This window comes from Trachinotus anak, unplaced genomic scaffold (genome assembly GCF_046630095.1).
Source record: "Trachinotus anak isolate AG129_WGS33_773 ecotype Australia unplaced genomic scaffold, CSIRO_AGI_Tana_v1 ptg000010l, whole genome shotgun sequence".
Lineage (NCBI taxonomy): Eukaryota > Metazoa > Chordata > Actinopteri > Carangiformes > Carangidae > Trachinotus > Trachinotus anak.
In genome coordinates this window covers 25971184-25998458 of record NW_027273861.1, presented here as the reverse complement: position 1 = coordinate 25998458, position 27275 = coordinate 25971184, and the positions used below count along the sequence as shown (strand labels likewise).

The 27275-nt window shown below is 39.8% G+C and overlaps 1 protein-coding gene across 3 annotated transcripts; it reads left to right on the top strand.

Moving 5' to 3' along the window:
* Positions 1 to 33: 33 nt before the first annotated feature.
* dnai3 (dynein axonemal intermediate chain 3) lies at positions 34 to 21023 on the top strand. Of its 3 annotated transcripts, none has more exons than XM_071486430.1 (23): positions 34 to 99; positions 1410 to 1492; positions 1603 to 1641; positions 4244 to 4428; positions 4903 to 5007; positions 5531 to 5665; positions 5758 to 5957; positions 6251 to 6367; positions 6776 to 6972; positions 7544 to 7662; positions 8399 to 8488; positions 8752 to 8841; positions 10498 to 10617; positions 11856 to 11929; positions 12948 to 13101; positions 13680 to 13776; positions 15742 to 15866; positions 16145 to 16205; positions 16575 to 16705; positions 16933 to 17140; positions 17885 to 17976; positions 18992 to 19108; positions 20747 to 21023. In XM_071486430.1, exons 2-23 carry the CDS (start codon positions 1432 to 1434, stop codon positions 20888 to 20890), a joined length of 2661 nt encoding a protein of 886 aa, XP_071342531.1. In that variant the 5' UTR covers positions 34 to 99; positions 1410 to 1431; the 3' UTR covers positions 20891 to 21023. The 3 variants fall into 3 exon arrangements, with proteins under 3 accessions (XP_071342531.1, XP_071342532.1, XP_071342530.1); XM_071486431.1 differs by having other exon boundaries at positions 71 to 238; positions 15745 to 15866; XM_071486429.1 differs by having other exon boundaries at positions 72 to 238.
* Positions 21024 to 27275: the final 6252 nt, after the last annotated feature.

Sequence of the window (27275 nt, the reverse complement as noted above, 5' to 3'; positions counted from 1 at the left end):
AAGCTGTAATCTGATTGGCTGTTGGATTTGTCAATCAATTTTCCTCCACTCCTGTAACCCATGGCAACCAAACAAAAGCTACTATGGGTTAAACTACCGGTAAATATAGCAGTTTATTCGTCCATAAACTGTGCCTCTTGGGTCGAAATTAATTTCCTGTTAACTGGGAATAGCTGTACCTTCGATTAAACTGTCAGGGGATATAAATCGAAGCTATCTCAAGAGCTCTTTAGCCAAAGTAAGGTCTTTTTTTATTACTGCTGTCCCTTGTTAGCTCGTTAATTCTGCTAAATTGATATTAGCTAACGAGTGTCGAGTCCAAACTGGACGGTGGTAATGTGTCTGTAACTCACTTAAGCTAACAGCTGAATGAAATTGTTTTATTTTATATCATAGTACTTTATGTGTTGACCGCTGGCCTGTAGTAATAGATCTAATTGGAATCGTTTGACATGATCAGAGGTGGAAAGTGATTAGGCTAAATAAGCTAAATAAGTATGTTGCTACTACTTATTCTGAGGTACCTATAGCCTATTTTACTTCCCATTTTATTTAACGTTATACTTTTCTACTTTTCTGAAGGGAATACTATATTTATTTTACAGGTATAGTTTATAGTGGGATTAAAACTTTAATCCAAAACGTGATTGGTTTAAAAAACACAATGTAGTTGATGTGATGTTCACTTCTGATTGCATTAATAACAATCAAGTGGCCTAATGTAATAAAGTCTACATATAACACTTAATAAGACACCAGTCTGCATGAAAAATACCTTTACTTTCTATACTTTAAGTACAGTTTGCTGATATTTAGTAACAGTATGAGTAACATTTCCAATGGCAGACGTACTGCAACGCAATATTGAGGTATTTCTACTTTTACTAAAGTAGCAGCACTAGATATATTTAGGAATATAATGATGCTTAAGTTGCTAAGACCATCAGCAACATGAAAATGAATAGGTTCTAATAAAAAGTAATGTAACACTCTGAAAGGGACAATTCTGTAAAAGTGCTTTTACAACTGATACTTACAGTATATATTTCTGATAATACATTTTCAGAAAATGTAGTATGAATTAAAAAACAACACATTTTTAACGCTGGACGAATTAAAGTACACTGTAAAAATATGTAGCAGCTCGAAGGCTTGGTTAAACTTTTTCCACAGATAAAATAAACATATTCCCGCAACAAGGCGATGCAAAAATGGCAGAGTAATTTTCTTTTTCTCCCACAAGATGTCGCCACATGCATTAATAATGACAGTTGCGGGACACTTTCCTTGCCATTCTGTGTAGCCTGTGTATGAGTCCATCAACGAAACGCAAATGTGCATGAATAAGAATGTGTGATTTAGTGTTTTGCTTGGAAAAACGTAACACTGTAGGCTGTTTTTGTCATTAGTGAAGCTGTCCTAAAAGCAAAGATGCCACCTAAGAGAACAAAAAGTGCAACAAGCAGTGCAGGCAGTAAAGGGAAAGGGAAAGGTGAGTGTCTGAATTCTTGTACTAGTCTTTATGTGTGTAAAAGCATGCAAGATATTTAACTGAGAAACACAATAAATAAAATGGTAACCTGACTGTTACTTCCCATTCAGGCAACAGAAATCGGTCACCTACTCCTGAAGAAAACACTGGTAAGAGAGACTTAATTATCATTTCTGACTTATTTATCCATCCCAAATCATGATGTAGAAGAGACAGTGACAATATCTTTCATTACTGTTATATTCAACAATCACACTAACATCAACACAGAAAATGTAACCATTTCAGTGAAACTCGTGGATAAACTGAAATAAGATGAAGCAAGTTTTAAATATCTTAAACAATCTTAACAAATCTGATCTACATAGTCATTCAATACAGTTACGATTTAAGCATCTTAAGCCTGAAATTACCTAACCAAATTTGTAAATTTGATTTCATGAAACTTAAAAGCCCGTTGGATTTCATTATCTTAATTTATTGGATATTTTTATAGGAAATACATGATAGTGCACTGTTGAGAACTGTCTTGAGAAGTAGTGATGTAACAAGCATGTCTGAAACTAATAACCATGGATGTCTTTGAGGAGTCAGAAAAGAAAAAAAACTATATGCATTACTCTGATGTGATCTCAAGTGTACTGTTGCATAGCCTTTGGATATACTACTCAGCTGTGAGCCCTCATTGTCAAGGTTTGGTTTACATTGGACATACCAACCCTGAAAACATGCTTTTGGTTAAATGCAGGTCACCTACAGTGTATCTTTTTACCGTAGATTAGGTCATTGGCTCTGGTGGGAGTTAAAAGGAAATGGCTGTAATGGTTTCTACTGATTTAGATTGACTCTGTTTTGTACATTCATTTATTTATTTGTCGTTTTCATCAGTTTCCAGCTTATACACCCGCCAGTATAAGTGCAAGTCTGTTTGATTTAGTAAATTTTCTGGGGATTTGCCCTAACCAACCCTGACCCTAAGCCTAACCTAAAACCAAGTTTTAGTGCTAAACTTTGTGGGGACCAAATTTTTATCACTAAATGGGAGATCAGTTCCTACCACCTGATAGTGACAATATGGCGGCCTATTGACACAAACATAAATGCAGATTTTCTTCTTATCAGCAGATAAACACCTATAATTCATGTCAAATTTCTTTGCTAGTGTCAGCAGAGATGAAAACAAACAAAGGCAAAGTTATGTACTGTGGTAAACTAAAAATATCTTACAGTATGCGGTCAAAAAAAAATGCTAGGCTTTGGTGAATTATGCAAGAGTAAAGAGGCCCAACAAATTTAAAATATCTCTTTGGCACAGCCTCAAATGCAGTTTAATTGCATTCTTGAGGGTTATGGAACATAGCACATCACTCTCTCTTTGTCTTCCAAGCAAATATTTCCCATGAATACAAATGCCATAGTTGACACATAACTCTGTGAAATGAGGGGTGTGAGTTTCCACTACAATGATTTGGTGTGAGGCCTGAGTGGTGTGAGTGGAAAAGGTTGACACACCCAGCTGGGAAGTGGTTACTTAAGCTGTACTTGAACATTCCCAGAGTCCCCTCAGCAACCGTGTGGAAAGACTTTGAAGAGAGAGACCGCAAGCAGGATGAAAACTATCATTATGCAGAGCCTTGTTTACCGTAGTTTGGCCTGGACTGAGCTTGGCCTTATATATGAAGGAGACTGCATAAATAGTTTATTAAGAAAAACTTTGTTGTGGTGATGGTGCAGTGCTGTGGTTTTATCAACACAGGTTTAGAATTCATGCATTATTGATCTGCGTTTCACATGCCAGAGTAGTAGAAAAAACAACTGCATTCCTCCTACAAACATTTGGTTGTTGTGTATAGGCTATTCACAAGGATTGCATTTCATCCAGTGATATTGTAGGGTGGTCCACCCTGCAGGGAGGGGCAGGTGACGGATCAGAGGCGTCGTTGTGCGTTTGATCAGTAAAGCAGGGGCAAGAATCTGTGTCACAGTTCATAGGCAATGGTGACTTTAGAGCCTGTCGACTATGTGAATATTACTTGATAGTTGCGTTATCTCTACATTCCTGCTCATCATGCTCATGTCTCTGTTTTCAGGAGTGTTTAATCTGCTTCTATAACCGTTTCTGTCTTCTTTAGTGCAGTCCCTTATGCCTGTCAGTCTTCACTGTGATTCCTGCAGTATATGTCACTCTGCAGAGCACCGTGTTATTGATCTCTTGGGTTTCCTCCATTTACTTAAAACAGTGTGGACGAGATGATGATAGGAAAATGCTGATTTTGATATCAGGACATAATCAGAAACAAACAATTTATACATTTTGAACAGGTCCTTTTTTCATTTTCACATGATTCTTACTCAAATTTGATTTGAGGAACATTTCTTATGTGATGAATAATGATGATAGCAATTTGTTTTGTAACACATAGACGTGACAATTAAACACCTGGATAATTTTTATCATTATTTCCACCAGCAACAACAGATCTGTGGACAATAGTCATTCAATCTATGAATATTCACGAGTTTCCTTGCTCAAAAAGCATCTGTAACTATGTATTGTTATTTATAATATTATAATTTTAATTGAGTACTCTTCCCAAAAACTTAGAGAATCCCAAAAGTGCTACATGCGTACGTGTGGTTCCTGTGTGCTCAGGAAGTTTAGGGTTTGAATCCACCCAGCTAATCCTAATATATAATTTCCTTTCTCTACCATCTGTCTTGCCTTTATTGATCGTTAACTATACCACCAAGATCACCCTGAGGATATCTTCCCCATGGTCCTGACAACGGCAACCCAGGAGCTCTTTGGTTGCCGCACTGATGAGGACGTCACAGGGGAGAGCCCTTACAAGCTGCTGAAAAAAGACGACATCATACAGGACATTAAGACAAGAGCCGCAGTGTCCGATTTCAGCCCTGTGAAGCAGATTGTGCGGGTGAGGATGATCCATTGTTATACAGATCACTCAGACAATACCCCCAAGACACTGTGATGATACGCAGACCCCCAGTTGAGGGCTGTGGGAACAGACAGAGTAACCAGTTTAACCTCATTTCCCCTCACTGTCTGATCTAGATTAAATACATGGTAACCACCACTCTTACTTTAAGCATTCATAAGCATTACATTACTCTAATGAGACCATTGAGCACCATGAAGGCCTCATCTGTTCTAAGTAATGTTAACTTTGTTGTTTGGGACACAGCCAAGGTCTGGCTTCAGCGTTAGTGGCGTGTGTGTGGTTTTCTGTCCACACATTGCTCCATGTTTACTATCCTGATCAAAATACTACTGTACAAAGTTTCTTTGCAGTTTTTAGAATACATTCAAATGCACTATTTTAATGCTATCCAAAGAAACTCGTTCATCAGGTGTGAATCTGACACTGACATCTCTCTGCTGTTGACAGGACTACCCAGAAGATGAGATTTTGCTGGTTTTTGACAGAGACTTCACTTATGGCCAGAGTTTCTACCTAATTCTGACACCAGAAGCTAAGGACAGAATCCTCAATGTAAGACGCGGGTAATTTTGGTTATGGTAACGAGGTCCATGTATGTTTACCATTGCTTCGCATTGCTCCAGTATCTGTGTTTGAAACTGTTCCTAGTATGTCATTATGATATTTACCTAGCTATGAGGATAAATACCTGAGTGGGGTAAATCATTTTTTAAAATATTTTATTCTGGTAAACTTCTGTAGGCAGGAATGTTTTCTATTATTCAAGTATGCATACCATTTTATTACTACAAAAATTAATGGCTGGTATCAGAGGTCACACCTTTGAACTACCCATTTTGCTTTGCTTGCTGGCATATTTTCAATAACTAATTAAAATAAAAGCCTTCCAAAACCACTCCACAATCTTGCCCTAGTTCATACATTTGTGACAAGTGTTACTGTGTGGGAAGAATACAAGTTTAGTTATCAAAAAAATCTTCCAAATTTTCCACAAGTCATCTTCCACTTTAATGTGTATCCTGTTCTTATTCTGTGTTATCTCCATTTTAATTGTAATTCTTTCTGTGTTGTGAAGCCTCCAGAGCCTGAGACGCCAGGAGTGTTTGAAAGTGAAAGTGAAGTCAATAAAACCCCAGAACCAAAGCAATGGATATCTCTTGGCAGTGAGCTGGAAATAGATGAAGAATCTGTTAAAGAGACCAGAGGAAAGGTACAGCAGTAAAAATATTTGAAAAAATAACATAAATATGCAAGTGAAATCACATTGTTTCACCCTATATTCTGTCTCCTTTTTGGTATCAGCTGTGGTACAAGTTCTCTAGAGTGCGGAGGAGGTTTGGAGTACCAGTCTCTTTTTCTGACCGTAACACTGCAGATGCTAAGGATGGCTACCTGGAGTGTGCTTCCTATCAAGACAACAGATTCAACATCAAGCAGATGCAGAGAGACTGTGGGATGCAGGCTGTTCCCAGACTGCAGAGCAGCAGTGCTCAGACACAGTGGTATGCCTCCCAATCTGTACACATGAAATGTATTTGTTCAACAAAGGGGAAAAAAGTGCTTAAAGGTTTCTGCCAACATCTGCCCATTTGGCAAAACAATTTCTCTTCTAAAATAAGATTTTAACACTGAGTCTAAGTATTTTTGGTGGTGCAGATTATTTTGCCATATATTATATATACATTTTTTGAATGAATGAGTTCACCATATACCATATTTTGTCTCTGTATTTTGTTAATAGAAACTCTATCCCAATTAATCATTTTGTGTTGAGCACCTGCTGTCCATTTTACAGGAAGTCTCACAGGAATAACTTTACCCAGTACAAGCCAAGAGAGCTAAGTGAGGAAGAAATAAAGAGCATCCTCAAGGCTGACAGTCTCAAGAATTTTTGCAACTCAGTGACTGCCAGGTAAGTCACCTGCTGAAAGTCAAACCAATCTCATACATTTCCCAGTCGGCCGTAGGGTACTCAGATCCATCCATTATTACCACTGTAAGAGGATTAGAATATTCACAAGGAATATCATGAAGCTATTTTAACACCACTCACCTTCCCAGTCCACCATATTCTGTGCTTCTATAGTTGCTAGTCACCTTAATACAAACGTTTTATAATACTTACTTATCTCAGTCTCTCTCAGACCTCAACATGTTTATGGTAAGATATAAGATAAGAGCACATAATAAGCATTAATGTAAGCACTTTGTATTGTAGCTGTTGCTATGGAGAGACAATTGAGGAATATGAAAAATTATGCAGACCTATATAAAGGTTTTCCTACTCAAGGTTTTACCTAAAAATGATCATTTTTTGCAGGGTTTTGAAAGCCCTCCAGCAGGAAGAGATTATGAATGTGTTCACTGATGACTGGAGGGCTCTGGGGACAGGGGCTGAAGCTGGTGACTGGTCTGGGAAGGCTTCTGAGGGTTTGATGCTTTATCAGGCCTTCACAGACCAGAAGTACACTAAGGACAAGAACATCAGCAGCATTAACTGGCATCCAACTATCTATGGTAAATTACCAAATCTCCATCAGGGAATATCTTATATTTGAACAGTGGAAATGTTCTCACATAAAATATTGACAACAACTTTGAGATCACCATCCTCAAAGTAGTAATTGTATCTTTCGAGCATTTTTAATGCCAGAGCAAAAGAGGCCAATATTAATACCTTGCACAGCCTATGCCCTGGTTTTAAGTGTTTGTTATAGCATTTAGTTTGGAAATACAAAGCAGCGTTGATGGACAATGTAGGAAACAAACATAACTTACATAAATGACAACTGTAATCTCACTGTCACTGACATGTATCAGAATTTCAAATCCTCTTTCACTGGAAAAGCATTATTGTTCATCTCTACCCCTTTGACCAGCTGTCATCACCCATAGAGCAAGCTTCCAATACGATTTAGAATAATAGTATCAGTGCTTAAATATGTGATCAGTGAGAATATATTTTATCCAAAGAAGGGATCAAAGTTGATCCACCAATTTCTCAGCAAAGTAAAAAAAAATAGTTGTAAACATATGTACTGTCTATTTTCCTGTGATATACTGTGTGATGTGTTTTTTGATGTGGTAGGTGTGATAGCTGTGGCTTTGACAACAAAGGAGGAGGGTCAGTTGAATGAGTCGACTACATTTGACATCAGACCTTCTTTCATTGTCTTCTATTGCTTCTCTGACCCCACTACTCCCCAGGTATGGAAAATACATGAGAACGCCCCTTTGAATGAAAGTGAAGAATGTGACGGTTGGAAAAGATATTAAAAAATGTCTCTCTCTCATTGACATCATACAAGCGTATTCTCTCTCTTCTCACCTCATATCTGTTTAAGACACACTTTCATAAGAAATGGCTGGAAGGATTTGCTTTGTGCTGTCATTCAAGACCATTATTTGCTTTAGGAAAATTTGAGAGGCTTTATTGATTTGGCCCAGGCACTGAATCAATAAAACTGAGCTGCTAAATCACTCAAAAGTAATATGAGTTCTGCATGACGTATGCTTTCACTGGTGTATGTGTCATCCTTTGGTTTCACCGTCTCCTGGAGCAGTGCTCAAAGTAGCAGATAGATATCATGTAGAGGAAACAAGAGACAATATATAATATAAATAGACATATTTATTATTGTAGGGAGTAAAGTGCTGTAGTCTTGTTGTGCAGTTAATTATAAACTTGAGCAGATTTAAACATCAGGCTCAAAAATGACTGCTCTGTAAAACCATCCTGTCATTCCTGGGTCTTTTTTCCCCATATGCCTGATGAAATGGAATCTGCTCTATGCGCTTGGTTTTGTGGATTAAAAGCTGAACTTGGTATGGAAAGACTAGAATAAATAAATACTCGGGATGGCAAGCACCCAATATGTGGAAATTTGTACTTTGAAATATAATATTTCTGCCCTTTGTATGTGGTTTCTTGTGTTTTTTGCAGTTGCTGCTGGAGTGCCCAGATGACATTTTTGCCTTTGAGTTCTGCCCCACTGATCCAAATATTATCGTTGGCGGCTGCATAAATGGCCAGGTGCAGACTTTGACCCTGCTCTGCATCTCTGCTTTGCTGCCTTATAGTTGTTTTTGTACCTTTCTACTTTCTGACTGACCCGAAAATGATTTATCAAATAGACATGTTAGTCATATCGTTTCCCCTCTATTGTTTCTGTTCCCAGTCTGGTTTTATCAATGTTTGATGAGATGGATTTGATGTTTTCATGTGTGGAAGTGTCTTTTACACCAGGCTAAGATGTTGATCTCCAGTGGAGTGACTTTATGTTGCCATTGTCTCAGGTTGTGTTATGGGACATTTCTGCTCACGTCACACATTTACAAGGAACACAGTCTAGTGGAAAAAAGGCCTCTGTCAACACTGACACGTTCGTAAGTATCTATATCCTGTCTCTAATGTGCACACTGTTGATACAATAATACGTGGTGTTCTGTATTTGTGTTGGTGTATTACATGTGGTATCAGTTAGCTTATCGTAATTAGTTGACTGGTGATGATGTCGGCTTGGTTTATGCAAGTATGGGTCCTCAGTTTATCAAAGCATGCATCATGTTTGCCATAAAGACAGACTGTACTCTTCAGCGCTGCTGTATGACAGAGTGGGATGATGATACGTTGACTCCTGAGTTCTCTCCTCATCCTCACCCTTTCATTAGTTGGGAATGCAGTGGCCTAATGGTCCTTTTCAAGCCAGCCTCAGCTGTCAAAACTAGTTCCACAAACGTACTAATGCCAGGAGTAAATCTCAAAGCAGGTTTATATCATTACATGACCCCAGTGCCAAACAAAAGCAGGCTATTAGGCCACATACAAACACCTCGGTCAGACTTCTTTTCATGATGTATCTGCCTTGTTTCAATGGTATTATGTAGAGTAGTAAAGAAAAGGTGGGGGAGAGAGAGGTAATGATGCATGACAAAAACCAGGGCTCATATTTAAACCAACAACATAGCAAGTACATTAAATCCACCATAGCCAGTTCAGACACCCAGACACCAAATATTAAACTACTTTTGTCCCTTACAGCCTGGCCTCAACTGACATCTTCCACCTGACTGCCATATTTAAATAGACACATATGCCCCCATCATCCAGCCCCCATTTGCTTTGTGTGTTTTTATTGCCTCTACAGTGAAACAGCTGTCTCCATCCCTCTCCTCCCTACTTCCTTCTCTTTTGCTTTCCCCCACCTCCTCCCTCCGTTCCTCCCTCTATTCTCTGTGTCCTTGTTTGCTCTTCATTCCCCAGAGTCAACAGCATCAGCTCACATGCTCCAGCTGTTACACAAGCCCTCCGTATACCACTACAGTTTGTCCCCATAGAAGATAACACACAAGCAAATCAGATCTCTGCCCTCCCCAGTGTTTGCAGTGTAAACAATGGCAGTTGTATCAGCTAAAAGGCTTTATTTCGATTTTGAGTGCTGTGAAAGCTGCACTACACCAGCACCTGTTGCTAGCTTATCAGATAAACGAAGAAAGAAAATCGTCCTGTATAGATTCGTGTTCTGTTCACACCATTGTACATAGAAATCCAACCGCAGGTGTACCACACAGCCAAACTAACTGACATCTGTGCACTCAGGGTTAGCAATTAAAAGCACAGAAAATTAACATTATCGTTCATGTGCAAACTAGTATCATAATCAGCACTGCAGGAGTTTTGAGTTTTGTAAATGTTAAATTACAAGTAATTTCCAAGTAATGCCTATGCAATTTGGTACTAATTATAAAGGAAATGGAGAAAGTGTTAGTTGTTACAGTTATTTAATACCTCGATTAGTTTTTTCAAGGAATTGTGTATGTGAAAACAACTCATAAATAGATGCCAATACAGTATTAATTTGAGTACACTTATTCATCCTTTCATTAACTATTTTTATACTTTTTTTTTTTTTTACTGTATTTCTCTTTTAGGATATTATGTAATCTCTTTATAAAGTCTTTTTATTTAGATTAGTTTAGATTGAATTGTCAGAGCATACTGTACAGTACATGCTGTGCCTTTTGTGTCTGACCTCCCACCAGGACCTTGATGACAACAAAGAGAATAAGGCTCCTGTTGTGCGCTTCTGTGCAGTGTCTGCCTTAGAGAACAGCCACAAAGCACGAATTACTGATGTCCACTGGCTGCCACGAACGTTTGAGGTACACAGAGCTGAAGGGCACAAGGGTTGGGGGGAATTAACAACTGCATGTCTGAAACCAGATAGGCAGAATACAGAGTTATTCCACGATGGTTTCCATATTGAATACAATGGGCAGGTGCTGGAAACTTCCACATGGTTAACCAGTATTTCATTTGACCTATCTCAGTTAATAAAAGGTGTTTTGTGTAACTACATGGCAATGCTTACAGGAAAACATTATTTAATGTTTTCTTGATCTCAAGCCTCATTTATCATATCTAATGTAAACACTGTGGCATAGTTTCCAACATATCAGAGGCAGCGGGAGCAGAGATTAACTCTTCACACCTTCACAGTCTTTAATTGATATTAAAACGTTTACATTACAAGGGTCAGACCTCTTGAAGTCCAAGTATTCCAAGTATTTATATATCTCGGTTTGGAATATTGACAGAGTTTTATCTGACTACAGTTAAAAGCCACTTGAATGTAAAAAGGTATAACAGGGAGTAAGGCAATATTACATTATATCAGAGCAGAGAAAAGGCTATGAAGGCAAGAATGCAATATATTGAGGCTATGATAATAGGAATTACAATAATGAACTAGAAGACACATTGGGAAAGAGGGTCAATGTGTCATACACTGTCACATAGAACAAATGTAATAAAAATACTGCTGAACAACTCCACAACTCCACTGCCACAAAAGATTTTGTACTTTTGTACTAACAAACTCTCTTGTTCCTGGGCCTGCAGAAATGATTGTCTGCAGGCCCAGCATAAAAGAAAATCTTTGAATGTTGAATGTTCAGTTCATCGAAAAAATGTACTGGCCTGAAATTATATTTACTGCAGGGACACTGTGGTGTTTGGTCTGTTAGATGTGCAATAACAAGTATGTATAGTAAAATTAGCAGCCATAGAAAGTAGTAACAATGAACCATGGTTTCACACATATTCAATAAATTCTTACAGTCCACAGAACCCATGCATATTACTGAGTGTTTCTAAAATATTCCTCATGAAACAATGAATACATTATGGTTTCCCACTGGTGCCTGTCCCTTGTCTCTGAGCTAACTGTAATAAATCATGACAACCACTGGCACTCATCTGGATAAGTAGAATAAGGCAATCATCAAAGTGCCTCAAGGGGAACATTTACCTCCCATATATCTTCTCAGGAACCTTATTCACTACTTTGTGCTCTTCACATTATGATACGTGTTGATTTTGCAACTCTCTCTCTGATTAGGTGACCAGGATGGGCTTACCAGTGGAGAATAAGTATAACATTTCTGTACAGATTGTCACCTGCTCTCCTGACTGGTAGGTCTTACACTGAAAAATGTTCATTTTAAATGTTAAATGTATGAGGTGGTGTCAGTTGAACCCAATATAGTGTGGTGGAGTTTACCTTTTTGTTTATATGTCTGCCTCTACACTGATTCAAATAATGTGGCTGGCAGCTACATAATCTGCCAAGTACAGAACATCTTTTAAGATTTAGGTGTTTGTGTGAGAGTGTGTTGTTGGAGCTAATGCCTCATGACTTGAGTAAAAGTACGAAAGTATCATCTTAAAACTGATTAATATATACATCGTTTACTGTTTCAGCTGGTAAAGGTAGGGGTTTAATCACTTTGTGTACTCCTGGGTAGTTTGTGAATTTCCCCCTGGAGAGTATATTATCTTTTTAGCCAGATTACAGCTCACACCAAACTTCTCTGCTTTTCTACGTATTGCCATTGTTTGTATCTCTCACACACAAACACGTTAGCGAATACTTGTATTCATATTCCTAAGGGCTAATAATGTGTGAATGTACAGTATATAGCAAGACATGACATTTTGTTGATAGTATAATGAGTTCAGTTTTCAGCTTATAGTTTTTACCAGATGTTGTCATTGCAATTGAGAGCAGTAAGCAAGTGTTTGTTTTGGGAGTGGGCTTGTACTTGTGACCACATTCTACAAAAGCTAAGTATTAGGTACATGCATCAGTCTTTAGCAGGCAAATATAGGCTGCTCATTTATATACTGTATTTGGACACCTGGGTAATGGCCATTGATTGGTGGTAAAGGGATTGCACATTTGCAGATTGGATGGCAGTGAAAATCACAAAACTACTTCTGAAGAACTGCTTTGTGTCTGCATCTCCCAGCAGTCACTGCATTTGGGGAAGACGCTGCTTTTTGTTTTTAGTCTTTATCGTTCAGTATTCATGGTGTGTTAGTTTAAATAATAGCATGGACACAAACAAATGATTCAAGTTTATATAATGATACTATGTTTGATATTAATATTCACCCCACTGTGGGTCTGTGTCTCTCTGTTTCTGTAAAGCACCATAATGTTCTGGGATGTGCGAGTGCCAAAACTGTTGAACCAGCCAGCATCAGACAAGAAGCAGAATGTGGATCAGAAGACCCAGATGACACCCTACAGTGTCCCTGACACTTTCAAACACCTGGACCGCACATGGAAACCACTTTTCAAGGTACTGCAGAGTCAGGGGTGCAATATGAAACTTAATATTTACTGCAGGTCAAATGATTGGAAATGAATTTGGGGATCTTTAATTCACCAGTTTCCAAAAATTAAGCTGTATACACCCTGTGGCAGTAAACAGTAAACTGAATGGCCTTTGTATTCACTGGAAATATAATAGCACTGTTCCACGTTTTGTGGCATAAATGCATCTGCATGTCTGGTCTTGTTTTCGATCACATATGAAGCTGTGAGTAAGCTAAAGCTCCTAACTGCACAGCAAAGAGTCCACAAATACTTTTTAGAAGAGATTTTGATTTCATATAACATATAAACTTGTCAAGATATGAAATGTAATACTGAAAACAAAGGTGCTGAGGTATTTTGAGGAACAGTTTTCATGAAGTTTTCTTTGTGTTGCTGTATTTGTGTTGTGTGTTCATATCCTGTAGCCCTTAAAAGTAAAACCACAATGTGAACATTAGTTTATTGGCAACTTGTATGTATTGCAGTATGTATGCATGCAACATTTTGGTGCTGTCAGTTCCTCAGATGTCAAATGTTGTCTTCTCCTCTGTCATGTGTCAGGTTTCGCTGCCAAAGATCGATATCAGTGGAGAATACGCTCCTTTGAAGTTCAACTTTGAACACTACACCTGTAATGGTAATACAGACAGGAACACAGGTGAGGGATTAAACCCTTCAGGAGGCCTGGGTTTATTTGCTTCTGTGTGTTGCACCACCTCTCCATGAGCATGTCTCTATTACAATAATTTGTACAACAAATACATGTTTGGTTTATTGATAGATGCAAAGCACCTTGTGAAAGTGGCTCATTATTCATTCAGACACTGACTCAATCACAGACTCAGTCACTTCAGACCACTTTCACACATGGCAACCTGGATAAAAATGTAATAAGTGTAAAACAGAAAACTTCAAACACACACAAACAGATATTTCTTTTTAATCTTCAAACGATTCAGGCAAGCCATGTAATATTTGGATTCACAATCTTTACATGTTGGAAATTGATGCAACTAGATAATTATTATTACAAATACAACTATCTCCTGTATTATAGTTGTAAAAAGTGTGGGCATGACTACGAGTGTACTTTTTTGGGGGTCCTGCATTCTTGAATTCTGCTTTGGATGGCTGAGCACAGTGATCAGTGGAGCAGGGTCAACTTGGCCCTCGGGTACTCTCTTTCTCTGTCTGTCTCCCTCTTCTCTACTCCAGTTTCATAGCACTTTATTAAAAGTGATACTTCCAAAACAAGGCCCTCATAGTTGCAGAGCATTAGCCTTGCTGACTGTCAGCTCTTTGCAATATGCTGCTCAGGCTCCTTGGGGGCCAGAAGATGATCATGTGTATCCTCACTGGTCAAGAAGAGACCTGTCTTTGTCTGGCTGAAAGTCTGTCTCCATGAACACAAGTTTGGTAGCTGATGATTATAAAATTAATATGCTCACTAACTGAGGCAGTAAATCCGCTGGGGGGGGGTTTGCAGCATCCCTCAGGCAGTCTGTTATTAAGGTTTTAATGAATCCCTGTGTGATTAATACTTTGGTACTACTAAGATGTTTGACTCATATTGATTAAGTCTACGCTGTAGGTTCTATCTCCAGCGTTTCATTGTGTGCCTTTTGCCATTTCTGGTGCCACTTGCACTTACAGTAGTAGCCACTGTAGAAAACCTCCACCCTGCCCAACAACAGCACCACATGATGTTCCAGACCACGTTTTAGCAAGCAGCCCCTCGTGGGGATTAAGAACAAAACAGTTCAGCCGCAGTGCAGCATAGTAAAAGTTACACAATGTCTACATCTGTAGCTGCGCTGCATCGTCTGTCTCATATCTCTACACATATCTTAACTCAGGGAAAGTGGGTTTGGAAGATGTGTGACTGGGTAATCTGATCTGACCCTCCAGAACTAATCTAACAGAGTGAGGCTGAGCCTTGATTGCAAGCGGTCCGCAGATAAGGGGGTGTGAACGGACAGTTCTGTAATGTCCCCGACAGACACTTGAGCTTTTGTGATGGAAAAGGCCTCTTCCATCACTACCCTGCCCCTCCCACCCTTCTCCCTTACTGTCCTCCTTGTCACAACAGCCCTCACTCCCCCATCCACCTCTTCCCCCTCTCTTTCCCACTACCCTCGTATCCCTTCTTACCAATCCATTTACCTCAGCTGTACCCCTCCTCACCTCCCTCCCTTTTGTCCTTCTGTCGCCTTGTTCATGGTCAGATTACAGAACAGGCTGCACCAATGTCTCTGCTAATCTCTCTTATTTCCTTACTTTGAATAATTCGATTATTTTTTAATGTTTCTTGTCTTTCTTCCCTGATAAGTCAGTAGTGTTTGCCAAACCCTTAGCTTGTTGTTGTATTTTCCTTTGGTCTTTGCTAACAAGGCCCAAAATAGCTACTTCCCAGTCAGACATGAGCCATTTAACCACTGTAAAAAGCAACTGCTGTTTTGTCAATATTTTTTCCCCTGATAAGGGTAGGGCTACCACTCTTGACTAACTGAAAAAGGCCCATGTTTGTGTTAAAAATAAAAAAGTATGAGTTGAACTTTTAATCTTATTTTTTTATCTTTTCTGCCCCACACCCTGCACTCTCCACTGCCGTTTCCCCTGACAGAAGAAGCGGATGAAAACGTTGATGGCTCAGAGATCATTCCAGACTACAGCCAGCTCAGAGTGCCCTCAGCCAAATCACTCACAACTCTGGAGGCTGTCAATACCAAGCTCTATGCTGGAACAGAGGTAAACTTTGAAATCAACAATGCCACGCAACATTTTACCAAGTACAACACTCAACTGCTTAAAGGAATAAATACACATTTAAAACTTTATCAGAAAACAATAGTTCATATGAAAACTGAAACAGGTTTTGCTGTAACTGTTCCTGTTCCTCCACTTCCAGAGTAACAGACAGTCTTTATTCCATGCAAAAATGTATTTAAAGGAGTAATATACAATATGCAGGTTTATTCCACATCCCCTTGTAACATGTTCCATAATGTCTACTTTTTAACCACCAGGATGGAGAGATTTTCTACACTGACTGGAAACTGGAGAAGGACGACTCTGGACGGCTGCACAGTGAGTATTCTGGTTTGCCATTGTCAAAGCGAGTTTAAAGGAACCAAGCCAGTGTTTTTTTCACTGTCGACAATTTTCTAAAGCAGACCAGAATGCAGTTTGTGTTAACAGTGTAGTGTTATCCATAATAGTTATAATATTCTTGAGGTCTTGAGACAAAACAAGGCATTGACAGGAATGGAGAAAAGACAATTATATCCAAATTACTGTGTTAAAGATATTTCAATAACTACTATCACAGTTTGGTTTGGAACCTATGCTGAAGAGGGATAATTGCTACATGCATTGCCCTGTTGCTTCTGTGGCAGCAAATTATTGCCAAATAAAACAGTGCCCCTTCTCTTCCTGTGTCTCTCTCCTCACTCCAAGGTGCCAAGCCCCTCCACTGTTTTAACATCCATCACTGGCTGGTAAATACAGTACAGCGATCGCCCTTCTTCAAAGACATTATTTTGACGACGGGAGGCTGGTGCTTCGCCATCTGGAAGGAGGGAGTCATGGTAACAACACCCGTCGATTCAACCACAGTAGCAAAAAACAATGCATCCGGTTAAAATCGTACCCATGTACTTGACTGAATAGGAATAAGTATAAACAAAAATGATCAAGGTTATCCAGGACTTTTAACAAAACATAAAATAATAACAACAACAACAACAACACACCAGATTTATTGCATTTGAACCCCACTGCCTCTATTTGACTTATTGTAAACCACAACATCCAGGACGGCCCCATCATCCTGTCACCAAGCTCTGAGCAGGTGTGCACTGTGGGATGCTGGTCCCTGTCCCGACCAGCAGTTTTCTTCATTGGGAAAGACGATGGCAGTATTGATGTGTGGAACCTGCTGGAAAAGAGCAGCGAGCCTGCACACGTGCACGCACACATCACCAACGCCAAGATTACCTGCATCACACCCTGGAGTTACTCCCGTGAGTTCATGGTATTTTTAGTGCAGAACACAAAAGTTTGATAATATATTTATAATATTGATAATATATTTACCTACAGGTTAGCTGCAGGTCTTGAAAAGTCTTAAAAAACATTAATACCGTCTAAGGCTGTTTTTGAGGGAATTCAAAGAATCTTAAATCTCATTTACAAAGATCATGAATATTTTTTTCTTGTCTGGCATGGGCAGTAAAGTTCTTTAAGTCTAACTTTTGGCAGCTGGAAGTTCAAGAACTCATAATGGACAAGTGTCAGACTTAGTAAAAACTTGGACATGTAGTGGTTTGGGTTGTATTATAGTCATTTTGTGTCTCTTTGTGGTCATTTAGCAAGTCTTTGTAGTAACTGACACTTTCAAACCAGGTCACATTAACTGTTAATTATCATTATTGTTTCTTAGTTTTTTGTCATTCTTTGTCTGGTATAATCATGAAAATGTATTAATTAATATAAGTGAGGTACTAAAAATGTCTTTAAAGTCTTAAATTGAATTTAGTGAACATTGCAGAAACCCTGTACCTAAATGACAATTTATAGAGGTGAGCCTCATCTCATGTACACCCACAAGATCTACCCCCTGCTGACCGCCTGAAAACTGCTGTACCTCTTGCAGCTGCTCCTGCTAAGATATACAGACCCTCCCTCTGTTTTATTTATATCATCACAGCCTTGTAGTAAGTTCCTTGTTTTTTCAGCTCATTAAATGGGTTGTTTTGTACCTACAGCCAAGCAGCACTTCCTGGCTGTGACTGATGACCTTGGAACGGTTCGTGTTTTCGAAATCCCAAAGATACTCAACCTTCCCTCCAGGAATGAGGTAAGACAGCCCAAACACCTCCTGTGGGCTCACTTTAATGGAGGTGATGAGTTTTCTGTTTATTATTTCTTTTTCCAAAGTAATTAGTAATGTACTGCTAGACAAAGTTGAGAAATTGAGGTGACTCGGTTTCAGCTCCACAGCATGCCAACACTAGTTTACTGCCAGGTATTAATATGTCAGGTTTCTTCATTCCGACAGTCAAAGCAGAGATGTTTCCATTGTTTACAGTTGCCTTCTTTAATAGATGAGTCTTTGTGAACGTGGAATTTAATTTAATGTCATTGTCATTTAATGTCACAGGCTTTGGGGAAAAATAGCATTAACATACAGCTTCTGTCTGACCTCAACAGTGTGGATGTGAAAGTAGTGTTTGGAGAGTGGCTAATTAAACCCAGGAGGAATTACTTGCTAACTTTTGATTTAAATAATGTAACTCCATGACTCCCTGCATTGTAATCAATAGAAATGCTTCCATTAATAAAACATAAAGCTGTAAATGTGGAATTTTGGCCGGGAAACATAAGTAACAAGGTAGCAAGAGATCAGCAGAGTGTCAGCTCACCATCGGCCCCTTATAGGCAGATCAAATCAGTTTTTTAGTCCCTGGTGGGTCCTTAGTTGGTCACTCACACTGCAATCGAAACATGAGTATTAAATGCTTCAACAAGATTTATTATTATTTATTAAGTTAAATTGATTTCATGGAGTAGAAGCTTCTGTCAGTCACTGTTTTGTTGGAGCAGCCAACAACATCACCAACAACTTTAAATTTTGCAGATAACATCTATTTTAAGGGCATACCTTCCAGAGTTCAGGTGCCACTGCAGCCTATTTACTTTTCGCCTACAACCCGGATTCGTCTGTAACATGCTGATATATTGGTCAACTAACATCCGCCTTTGTCAGAATTGTGATCCTGGGTTATTGTGCTATTAGTCATGAGTTTATTCAATGGCTGTCTGAACAATATTACAGTTGTTAATCAGTCCCTTTCTCCTGTGTCTGTGTGCAGACTTTGAGTGTGAAGAAATACTTTGAACAGGAGGAAGACAGGTTGAAGGATTATTTGAAGAGGGAGGAACTGTGGGTAAAACAGAAAATGGAGGCTGAAGAACTCCAGAAGAAAACGGTGAGCAATGGATTTTAATTCTAGACCTTACAGTAGAATTTACAGTGGATTTAAAGTGGCTATTTACACCAACAATGTGAAATGTGAAAACAATGTGAAAATGGTCACTTGTAATAAAACTACACAGAATTTCACCTGAATAACAAGATCTTTTTTTTCCATTTTCACTTAAACACTCCTGAAACTGTTCATGTGTGCAACCAAGTGCAACACTATGATTTTGAACTATTCTTTTGTCCCTAGCTTTATGACGTTAAACCTTTCACTCTGAAGATATATGAACACTTTTGCATTCAGATGTGATTCTAACTAGTTTGCTTCAAGGATACTGCCACCTTTAGAGCCAGTGGAGGGTTGTTGGTTTGGATCCTCATGTAAACTTGAGTGAATGCTTCCATCCATCAGTATTTGCTGTTAAAGTGGCCTTGAATGAGACCTTGTGTCTTCAGCTACACCCTAACCTCACCCATAGCCTGTGGTATTGGTGAGCAGTCCTCTACATGTACATTAGGACTCACAAATGTTCTTTTATTGACCCAGTTTAAAGTGTGTACACTGTTTCAAAGTTGACAGTGGGAAAGCTGAAGTAGGCCATCCCTCTCACTGTCTATCTTATTCTCTCGCCCCTCATGTTTAATTCATTTAGATCGTTATTTGATCCTTTGCACCGGGGACAGTATAGTTATTGACAGCCAGTGCCTGGCAGTCTGTCTGCTATCTATAGAAGCTAAATCTTTTAGTGGCTAAATGTTTCAGTTTTAGTCTGGATGGCAGTTACAAATGCAGATTTTGTTTCCTTTTTTTCTGTAGTAATCTCAGATTAGTGTCTGTGCTTGTGTATGGTGTCTCTGTGCTACTCCAGACAAGCATACATTTCCCACATGTTCTGTTTTCTTCACGTGGTTTGTTGACGTAAATACCCCAACTAAGAATTCAAGTTCAAATACATAAGGACAAGACACCTCAGGAATTTAATACAAACAGTACTGTTTGGTTACTGTTATGCTATGTTGTGTATGTGTGAGCAGGTCTATGCATATGTGGGTGAGTTTGACTTGGATTTTAACATACTTAGAATGAAAGTGATTACAGAAAATTAATATTCAATAAATCCTCCTTTAAACTTTTCCCCTGGTGTGGGAGGAAAGGATAGAGTAATACCTATACTGCAGTTTAATACTATACAGTAGTTTAATTTGTACATTCTTTTTGGCTGGACTGCAACAGTGGTGCTAGCTTTATAAACGTGAACATCGCTGACACACTGACTGACCGAGTGATCAAGTTACACTATTGGTCAAATGAAAGCTGCATGACTAATTGAAAAGGTTACACCATTGGTCTCTTTGTTGCTTAGCTCAGCCTTAGCCTTGCCTTAATTTGCTAAAACTGATTATAAAAGGTTTTAAACACTTACCCTGCACTATATTCCTATTACTAAATGAAAAATCAAGCTAATATAATTCAGAGGTAAGAAAATTTAGCAAAAAATTTATGTTTATACCATGTGGATCTGACAAAATTATTTCTGCCTCAAGGGTGGGAAAACATGAGAACCTGGATAAGGAGAAGTTTCAAAGTGACTTATCCTTTGTTGCATATGGTTTATGACTAATTCTTCTCTTGTTTTGTCCCCAGGAGTCTGACAGGTCAGTCAGACACCCCCTGCAGGAAATTGGAGAGGTGAACATGAAGGAGTACAGTGAATTCGAGACCTTGGAGGAGAGCATTCTGAAGGACATGGGCCTGCAGCCAGCTACTGCGGACAAACGGGATACCTAATATCACGCATATGCGCACACACATGAATGCAAATTGCATTTTATACAAAACAAGGGCGTCTCGTGTTTATGTATTTAATTTATTTCTACAAATTTGAATACTGTAACTGTTTTTATAAAAATGCTGTCTATGATTTGTGACATGACGATCCATTTTGTATCTTTGTTGCTGTTCACAGTGTCAGTATGCATAATTGATTATTGTTATTGAAATATGATCTATATACTACTTAGGTGTAAAATATGAGAACATTTTAGTAAATTGATTCTGCCATCAACATCTAGACAGTCCTTGGGGTGAGGCTTCAGGGTCACCAATGGATTATTTTCATTCATCCATCTGAGATCTAATTACTGGGTAATGCCATCCATTAGTGCCCCCTTCACCACTGCTCCCTGAGGATACAATTTGGAATACCTTAAGGATCTGACCTTGGCAGGAAGTCATTTCATGGCTCTTTAATTTCATGACAGTATTCAGTTGTTGATCAGGTGTTGATCCTCCAGTATATACAGTACAAATGTTTTATTAAGAAGGGATTTAATAGAATCTAGAAATGATTCTCATGGGGCAAAATTATATCTGTAGTATGTGTCTTGATTCAGGTAGCAGTACACACAGAGGCAATCTGAAACCAGGGTATCTGCAGGTCTTGAAAAGCACTGACTTCAGTTTCTGTAATAAAAAGGCCATCAGACCTGCAGCAAACACTGATGACTGCTGCTGTACTAGTTAGGAAACTCGTAGTCTCACTGTCAGTTTTAGCAAAAACATAAATTAACTTTAATAAATTAATAGTTTTTCATCAGTTAATACATCAGTTAAATACTGAAATAATAAAGAATTGTAGACTCTTCTATGTGGTACTAAAAAGGTCTTTAAAAGTCTTAGATTCAACTTGGTGAGCTCTGCAGAAACCCTGGAATCATTTGGAGAGGATGTAGGCCTGAATTCATTTTAGTAAGGCAAGGTGTGGAAAATAATACTAAGTACAACTCAAATCTGATGATTTTAGAAAATTTGAGTTAGTTAAAGGGCTCATGCTCAGTGATACATCAAAAGATAATTATCATACAGCAGGAGGCCACTTTCAGCAAAAAAAAAAAAAATATCCAGGGTACTCTTCCTGCCCATCACCAGACGGCAGACAAAGTTACTTACTAGCTGTTGAACATATCAGAGCATTTAGCAACCAAAGAGTCAGATATTTCACTCAGGAGTTGGTGGCAACCAAAACAGAGTTAGAAGATGAGTAAATAAAAGTTAGTGTCCAGAATCACAACTCCGAATGTTCTTCTGTATCTGTGTTAAAAAAAAAAAAAAAAAAGCGCTATTCTTTGTGAACATGTTCAGCATTGCAAATGTTAGGTGATATGTCAGTGTTGTGTGTACAGCTTGATGACAGCCTGATCAGTTACAGTGACAATTGTCTGGTGTGAATCCAGTCATTCTAATGTGAGGATTCCTATTTTAGGGATTTTGTTTTTAAGCCAGTAACACAGCAACACCACCTGCCTACAGCCCGACTGTTATCTGCTGGGTAGCTGCTGTTGAATCACTTCTGTTTTGAGATCTTTAAGATTGGCCTTGAAACTTTTTCAAGGAGAATTTGAGATAGCCAGTGGCAAAAGGAACAAGGGAGCAGTGGTGCACTAAGAAATGTACTGTTCACACCCACAAGTAGCTTACAGCAAACATGGTTTGCTCATTAATTTCAGTTAAACTCTTTCACCACAACAGAAAGTTTTTCGTGAATTAAACTTTTACTTCTTCCACACTGTTCACAGATTTTTATGAGAATGCTGTTTCTCCTTGCAGTGTGTTGCAAGGAGTAGCTCTCCAGCCCTCTGGACTCCATTAGTTTCGCTCCTTCACGGGGATAAAATAAGGACGCCTCAGAGTGCTGGGTCCACCTCAGGTCAAGAGCAGCCCAGCAAACCTATAGTCACAACTGACAGCCGGTACCCTGCCAGAAAAGAGGCCGGAGAGACAGAAGGAGGGGGGAGACGCAGCATAATACAGGGGCAGCTGTCTATTGCCAGGTTTTCACACTGTGTCCGAGATGCCTCAAAAGAAAAGAGAGAAGAGAGATGATAGAGAGAACAGATGAATAACAGAAGCACAAATGGTTGAATACTGGGTGAGAAGGGGAAGGCGAGTAAGGGGGAAGAAAAATAAGATGGCAAGAGGTGGAAAACAGCATCGATTCCCCTCAACAGAAGTGAGCCTGGGGCGACTTCACTCTGGCCATGACTCATTCACGTGGACGGTCCTGTCACAAAGTGGAGGGGGTGGTGGAGGGTGAAGAATGGGCTGATGTGAGGGCGCACAGAGGCAGGCGTCCATATGGCCCCTGAGGCACCAACAAGGCCCGGGTGACAAAAAGGGGCCTCTGCTTACTAGTCGTCCCCTCCTCAAACCTCTCTGGGAATTCTGTTTTGCAGTCCCTCTTTCCTCTGCGGAGCCTCTCACTTTCTCCCAGGCCAGCTCAGGAATGTACCTTCTGCAAACCAACACACACACACACACACACACACACACAGGGAATGCTTTCACCCTCACTGGTTAGTTATTATTGTAATGGCTGATGCAAAGAATGTTGTGCAATCGAGACAGCTCATGCACAACATAAACACTTGAATTTGAAGTTGCGCAGACATTTGCAAAGACGTTTGCAGGCTAAACTCTGATGCTCAGTGCTCACACTTCTTTAATGTTCTTGGCAATGGACAACAGCACGGCCCATAAACCCGGTGACATGAAAGGTGCTCATGATGTCTGATTTTCCTCAGTTGATTTCTTCATCCAAGAGATTTCCCAAACACAAAAAAAAAAGATCTAAAAGGGGGTGTCTATACAGGATGGATCGCCTGCAGTCCAGTTTTTATCACCAGTTCTTAAAAGTTTTCAAGGCAAATCCAGGGAAACAATGTGAGCAGGTGCTGGGCAGGAGGGGCTGTAAATCTGGCCTGGCGAATTAAGCCATTGCCTTGGCATTGTTCTGGCTGCCCCTCTTAGCTGCTCCTGCTGGGGAGGGTGTTAGTTGGGGTGGGATGGAGAGGGGGGTCTGCTGCCTAAATCTCCCAATACGGCACATTTCACACATAGTCAACTGAGCTGGACCCCAGCTGCAGACACACAGATCCAACTCACACAAACATGCAACGTCACATGACGTGCAGGAGAGACAGACTGATGCTTGACGAAGACAAAAGCATGAGAAGAAAACTGAGTCCTGAAAATGATTGTTCGGTTCTATCATACTCGTTGTCAGAACACCACGTCTTATGTAAAAGATAATTAAGGCAGGAATTAGTCACTGAATGTTTCCCTTTTTTCCTGCAAAGAATTTAAACCAGGATCCTCCTTTCAGCTCAAAGCAGCTTCTGAGTTGCTAAAATTATCCCCAGTTAAATCGTCAGGCTACATTTCGTCACTGTAAAACGTAAAGCTGTTTCTTCTTAAAACCTCTGGGGGGTTGGTGGTAGGTTTCATTAGTTGACCCTTGACCTCATAAGAGATCAGGTGACCAGGGCACTGCTGTGGAATGTTCCCTCTTGACTCCTTTTCATTTTCTAATTTCAAAGCTCTCAACGGTTTGGATTCCTGTCATTTTACCAGAACCTCCCAAGGTCTAAGTGTGTGTGTGTGTGTGTGTGTGTGTGTGTGTGTGTGTGTGTGTGTGTGTGTGTGTGTGTGTGTGTGTGTGTGTGTGTGTGTGTGTGTGTGTGTGTGTGTGTGTGTGTGGTCAAAAATAGAGGCTTTACACACAATTGACACATTGATGTCTTGGCTTTCTCCCATTTAAAAGATGATTTTGAAGCGAGGGAACAGCCGTGTGTGCGACAACATCCTCCATCTGGGATCCACAGTAGTTTTGCCTTTATTCACTTCAACTCCAGAACATCACAGACATTTATTAGAGGCTGTCTTTATTTCTAACTCCCTCTGTTTGATATGTCGAATTGCTCCTAACGGTATTTTAGTGCTATTCAGATCTGCTAGTTTCTTTAGCAGTTACTGATGACTCCCAAACATGTGCTGTCAAATTGATGAAGATGTTTTCTGAATTTGCTTGTGTTTTGTCTATTTGCACGTGTTCTCAAGTTGCAGTGAGTTGAGCTCTCAGGGCCACCGTACAAGAGTCTCGCTCACAGAGGAAAGCCATGGAGAAATACATCCACGAGTCTGTCTCGGCTGGCTTAATTCAACCCTCCTCTTCTCTAGTTAAACATTCTGTCCATTCATCTTAATGGGAAATATGGGGAAAATATTGAGTATTTTGAAAACGTATTAAATATATCAAAAAACATACATATGTCTGATAATGTCCTAGCTGAGCTTAACATCTAATAAAGAATTTTTTAACCTGAGAGGAACATACAATGGGATTGTTGGCAATGTTTTTAACCATACTGTGTCATTGTTTATATGTCCCTTCTTTTTAGGCTCTTCTACAAAATATAGTTCATTTGTCTCAGTAAGGACTTCCTCTCTGATGGAGGACTCTCACTCAGGCCTGCTGTGCCTGTCAGCATGAACGGCCAACGCTTCACAGTCTGAGCCACTTCAAAAGAAGTTCGTCAGTCAGGAAATATTCACAATATTTTTACCAAAGGAAGGTTCAGGTGATGAAATTTCAGTCCATCACCACTGAACTTTGAGAAATGTTTCATACAGTATCTTGGCATAAATCCAGACCTGGATGCAGTCCCATCCGAGTGGGATCTGTCATCTAAACTATCTATCTGAGGGTACGTATGGGAAACCCTTAAGGCTTTTCTTATGACCGTGGAAACTCTGAATGGTCTTCTTTGACATGTTGTCATTAGTGACGAAAACAGTGAGACAAACTGTTGAAACCAAACACTAGTATTTGTACTCTAGGCAGCTAGTTAGCCTAGCACAAACACAGGAGGACAAAAGCCACAAATTTGTTTGTTGAAACTTATCTCTTACATTATTCAATGATTGTTTATATTATTATTATTATTATTATTATTATTATTATTATTATTATTATTATTATTATTATTATTATTAGGCCATTTTATCCCTTTATTAGTTGACAGGATAGTGGAGAGTGACAGGAAATGAGACAGAGACAAGGACACTGACAAGCAGCAAAGAGTCCTGTCGGCCAGCAGTCAAACTGGGGACTTGCCTTCCTAGAGCATTCGTGCCCTCGTGGTATTCACCCTAACCATTATTGGTTTGCCCCCTTTTCATTATCATCTTTATTAATTAGTAAGCTTTAGAGGCACTAGTAGGGAAGTTTTGTTAGCTTTCCCTGTTCTCATGCTGTAAGCTAACCTAAGCTAACTCACTGCTGGACCCAGCTTCATGTTTACCCTACAGACATGAGAGCGGTATCAGTCGTCTCCAACTCCAAAAAAAAAAAAAGAAAAAAAAGACTAAGTGTATTTTCCAAAATGTCATACTAAGTGAGTGGTCGTCTGCATCGAGGAGACATCACCTCAAGCAGCAGGCAAACTAAGATTTACTGCTGACAGCTGGAGAGTGCTCTGCTGACAGGCGGCAGGCGATAGCGTACACTAAAATACCTACTGTATCACTCCACTTCCTCTCCGGAGAACAAAGTCATTCAGCATGATGCTAAAGACTGGTTGGAGGATGAATCGGGGCTGAAGGTGTGCCACCTGCAAGTTTATCAAACCAGTGAGGCCCAAATCTTCTCACCGAGCCTGACCACAGCTGCCGTCAAGGCCTCTTTTCAGTCTCACCTTTCACATTTTTCTCTCCTATCAAGTGGAGCAAACCCTCGCCGTCATCCTTTCCTCACGCTGAAAGGAGATTGCTCTCTTCTAGAGGAGCAGGAGGGAGAGAGGTGATGAGCAGCTTACCTCTAGGAGGGATTAGCCTTATTAAAATGAAATAGTCTAGTCCTGAGTGACAGAGCAATGGAGGTGGAGGAGGGAAGAGGCAGGGAGGACAGAGGAGAGGGCCTACGTTGTGTGAGGCCCGGCCCCTGAGGATCTGAAGCGCCGCTCCTCTGTGTTCTCCTTCCCTCCATTCTTCACTTTCACCTCTCGCTCTCTCCTCATCTTCTCCCCCCTCCTTTCCTATGGTCTGCTCTCTCATCATCAACGCTGATCTGTCAGCGGTGCGTCAAGAGATCTGCCCCGAGGCCCTCAGATGAGCTGCCAAGTACAGGGGCTGGACCGCAGGAGAACAAAAGACTCCCCAAAAAAACACACCAGAAAGGCTGAGACCTTGGTAAAATGTGTTTAATAGCCTCCCCACTGAAGGGCACTGCATGTATGGAATGTGTGCCCAGGGTCACTGCATAAAGGTTCCCAGCAATTACCCAGGCTTAGCTCTCCCATGTTTATAAGGAGTGAATGAGTAGTATGTACTGGAGACC

What these genes read in the sequence shown, in the direction of transcription:
- dnai3 (XM_071486430.1), top strand. Translation starts at nt 1,432, where the DNA reads ATGCCACCTAAGAGAACAAAAAGTGCAACAAGCAGTGCAGGCAGTAAA. An exon ending in CTGTGAAGCAGATTGTGCGG is followed by an intron (nt 4,429 to 4,902) that starts GTGAGGATGATC and finishes TGCTGTTGACAG; the next exon opens with GACTACCCAGAAGATGAGAT. An exon ending in CATGGAAACCACTTTTCAAG is followed by an intron (nt 13,102 to 13,679) that starts GTACTGCAGAGT and finishes GTCATGTGTCAG; the next exon opens with GTTTCGCTGCCAAAGATCGA.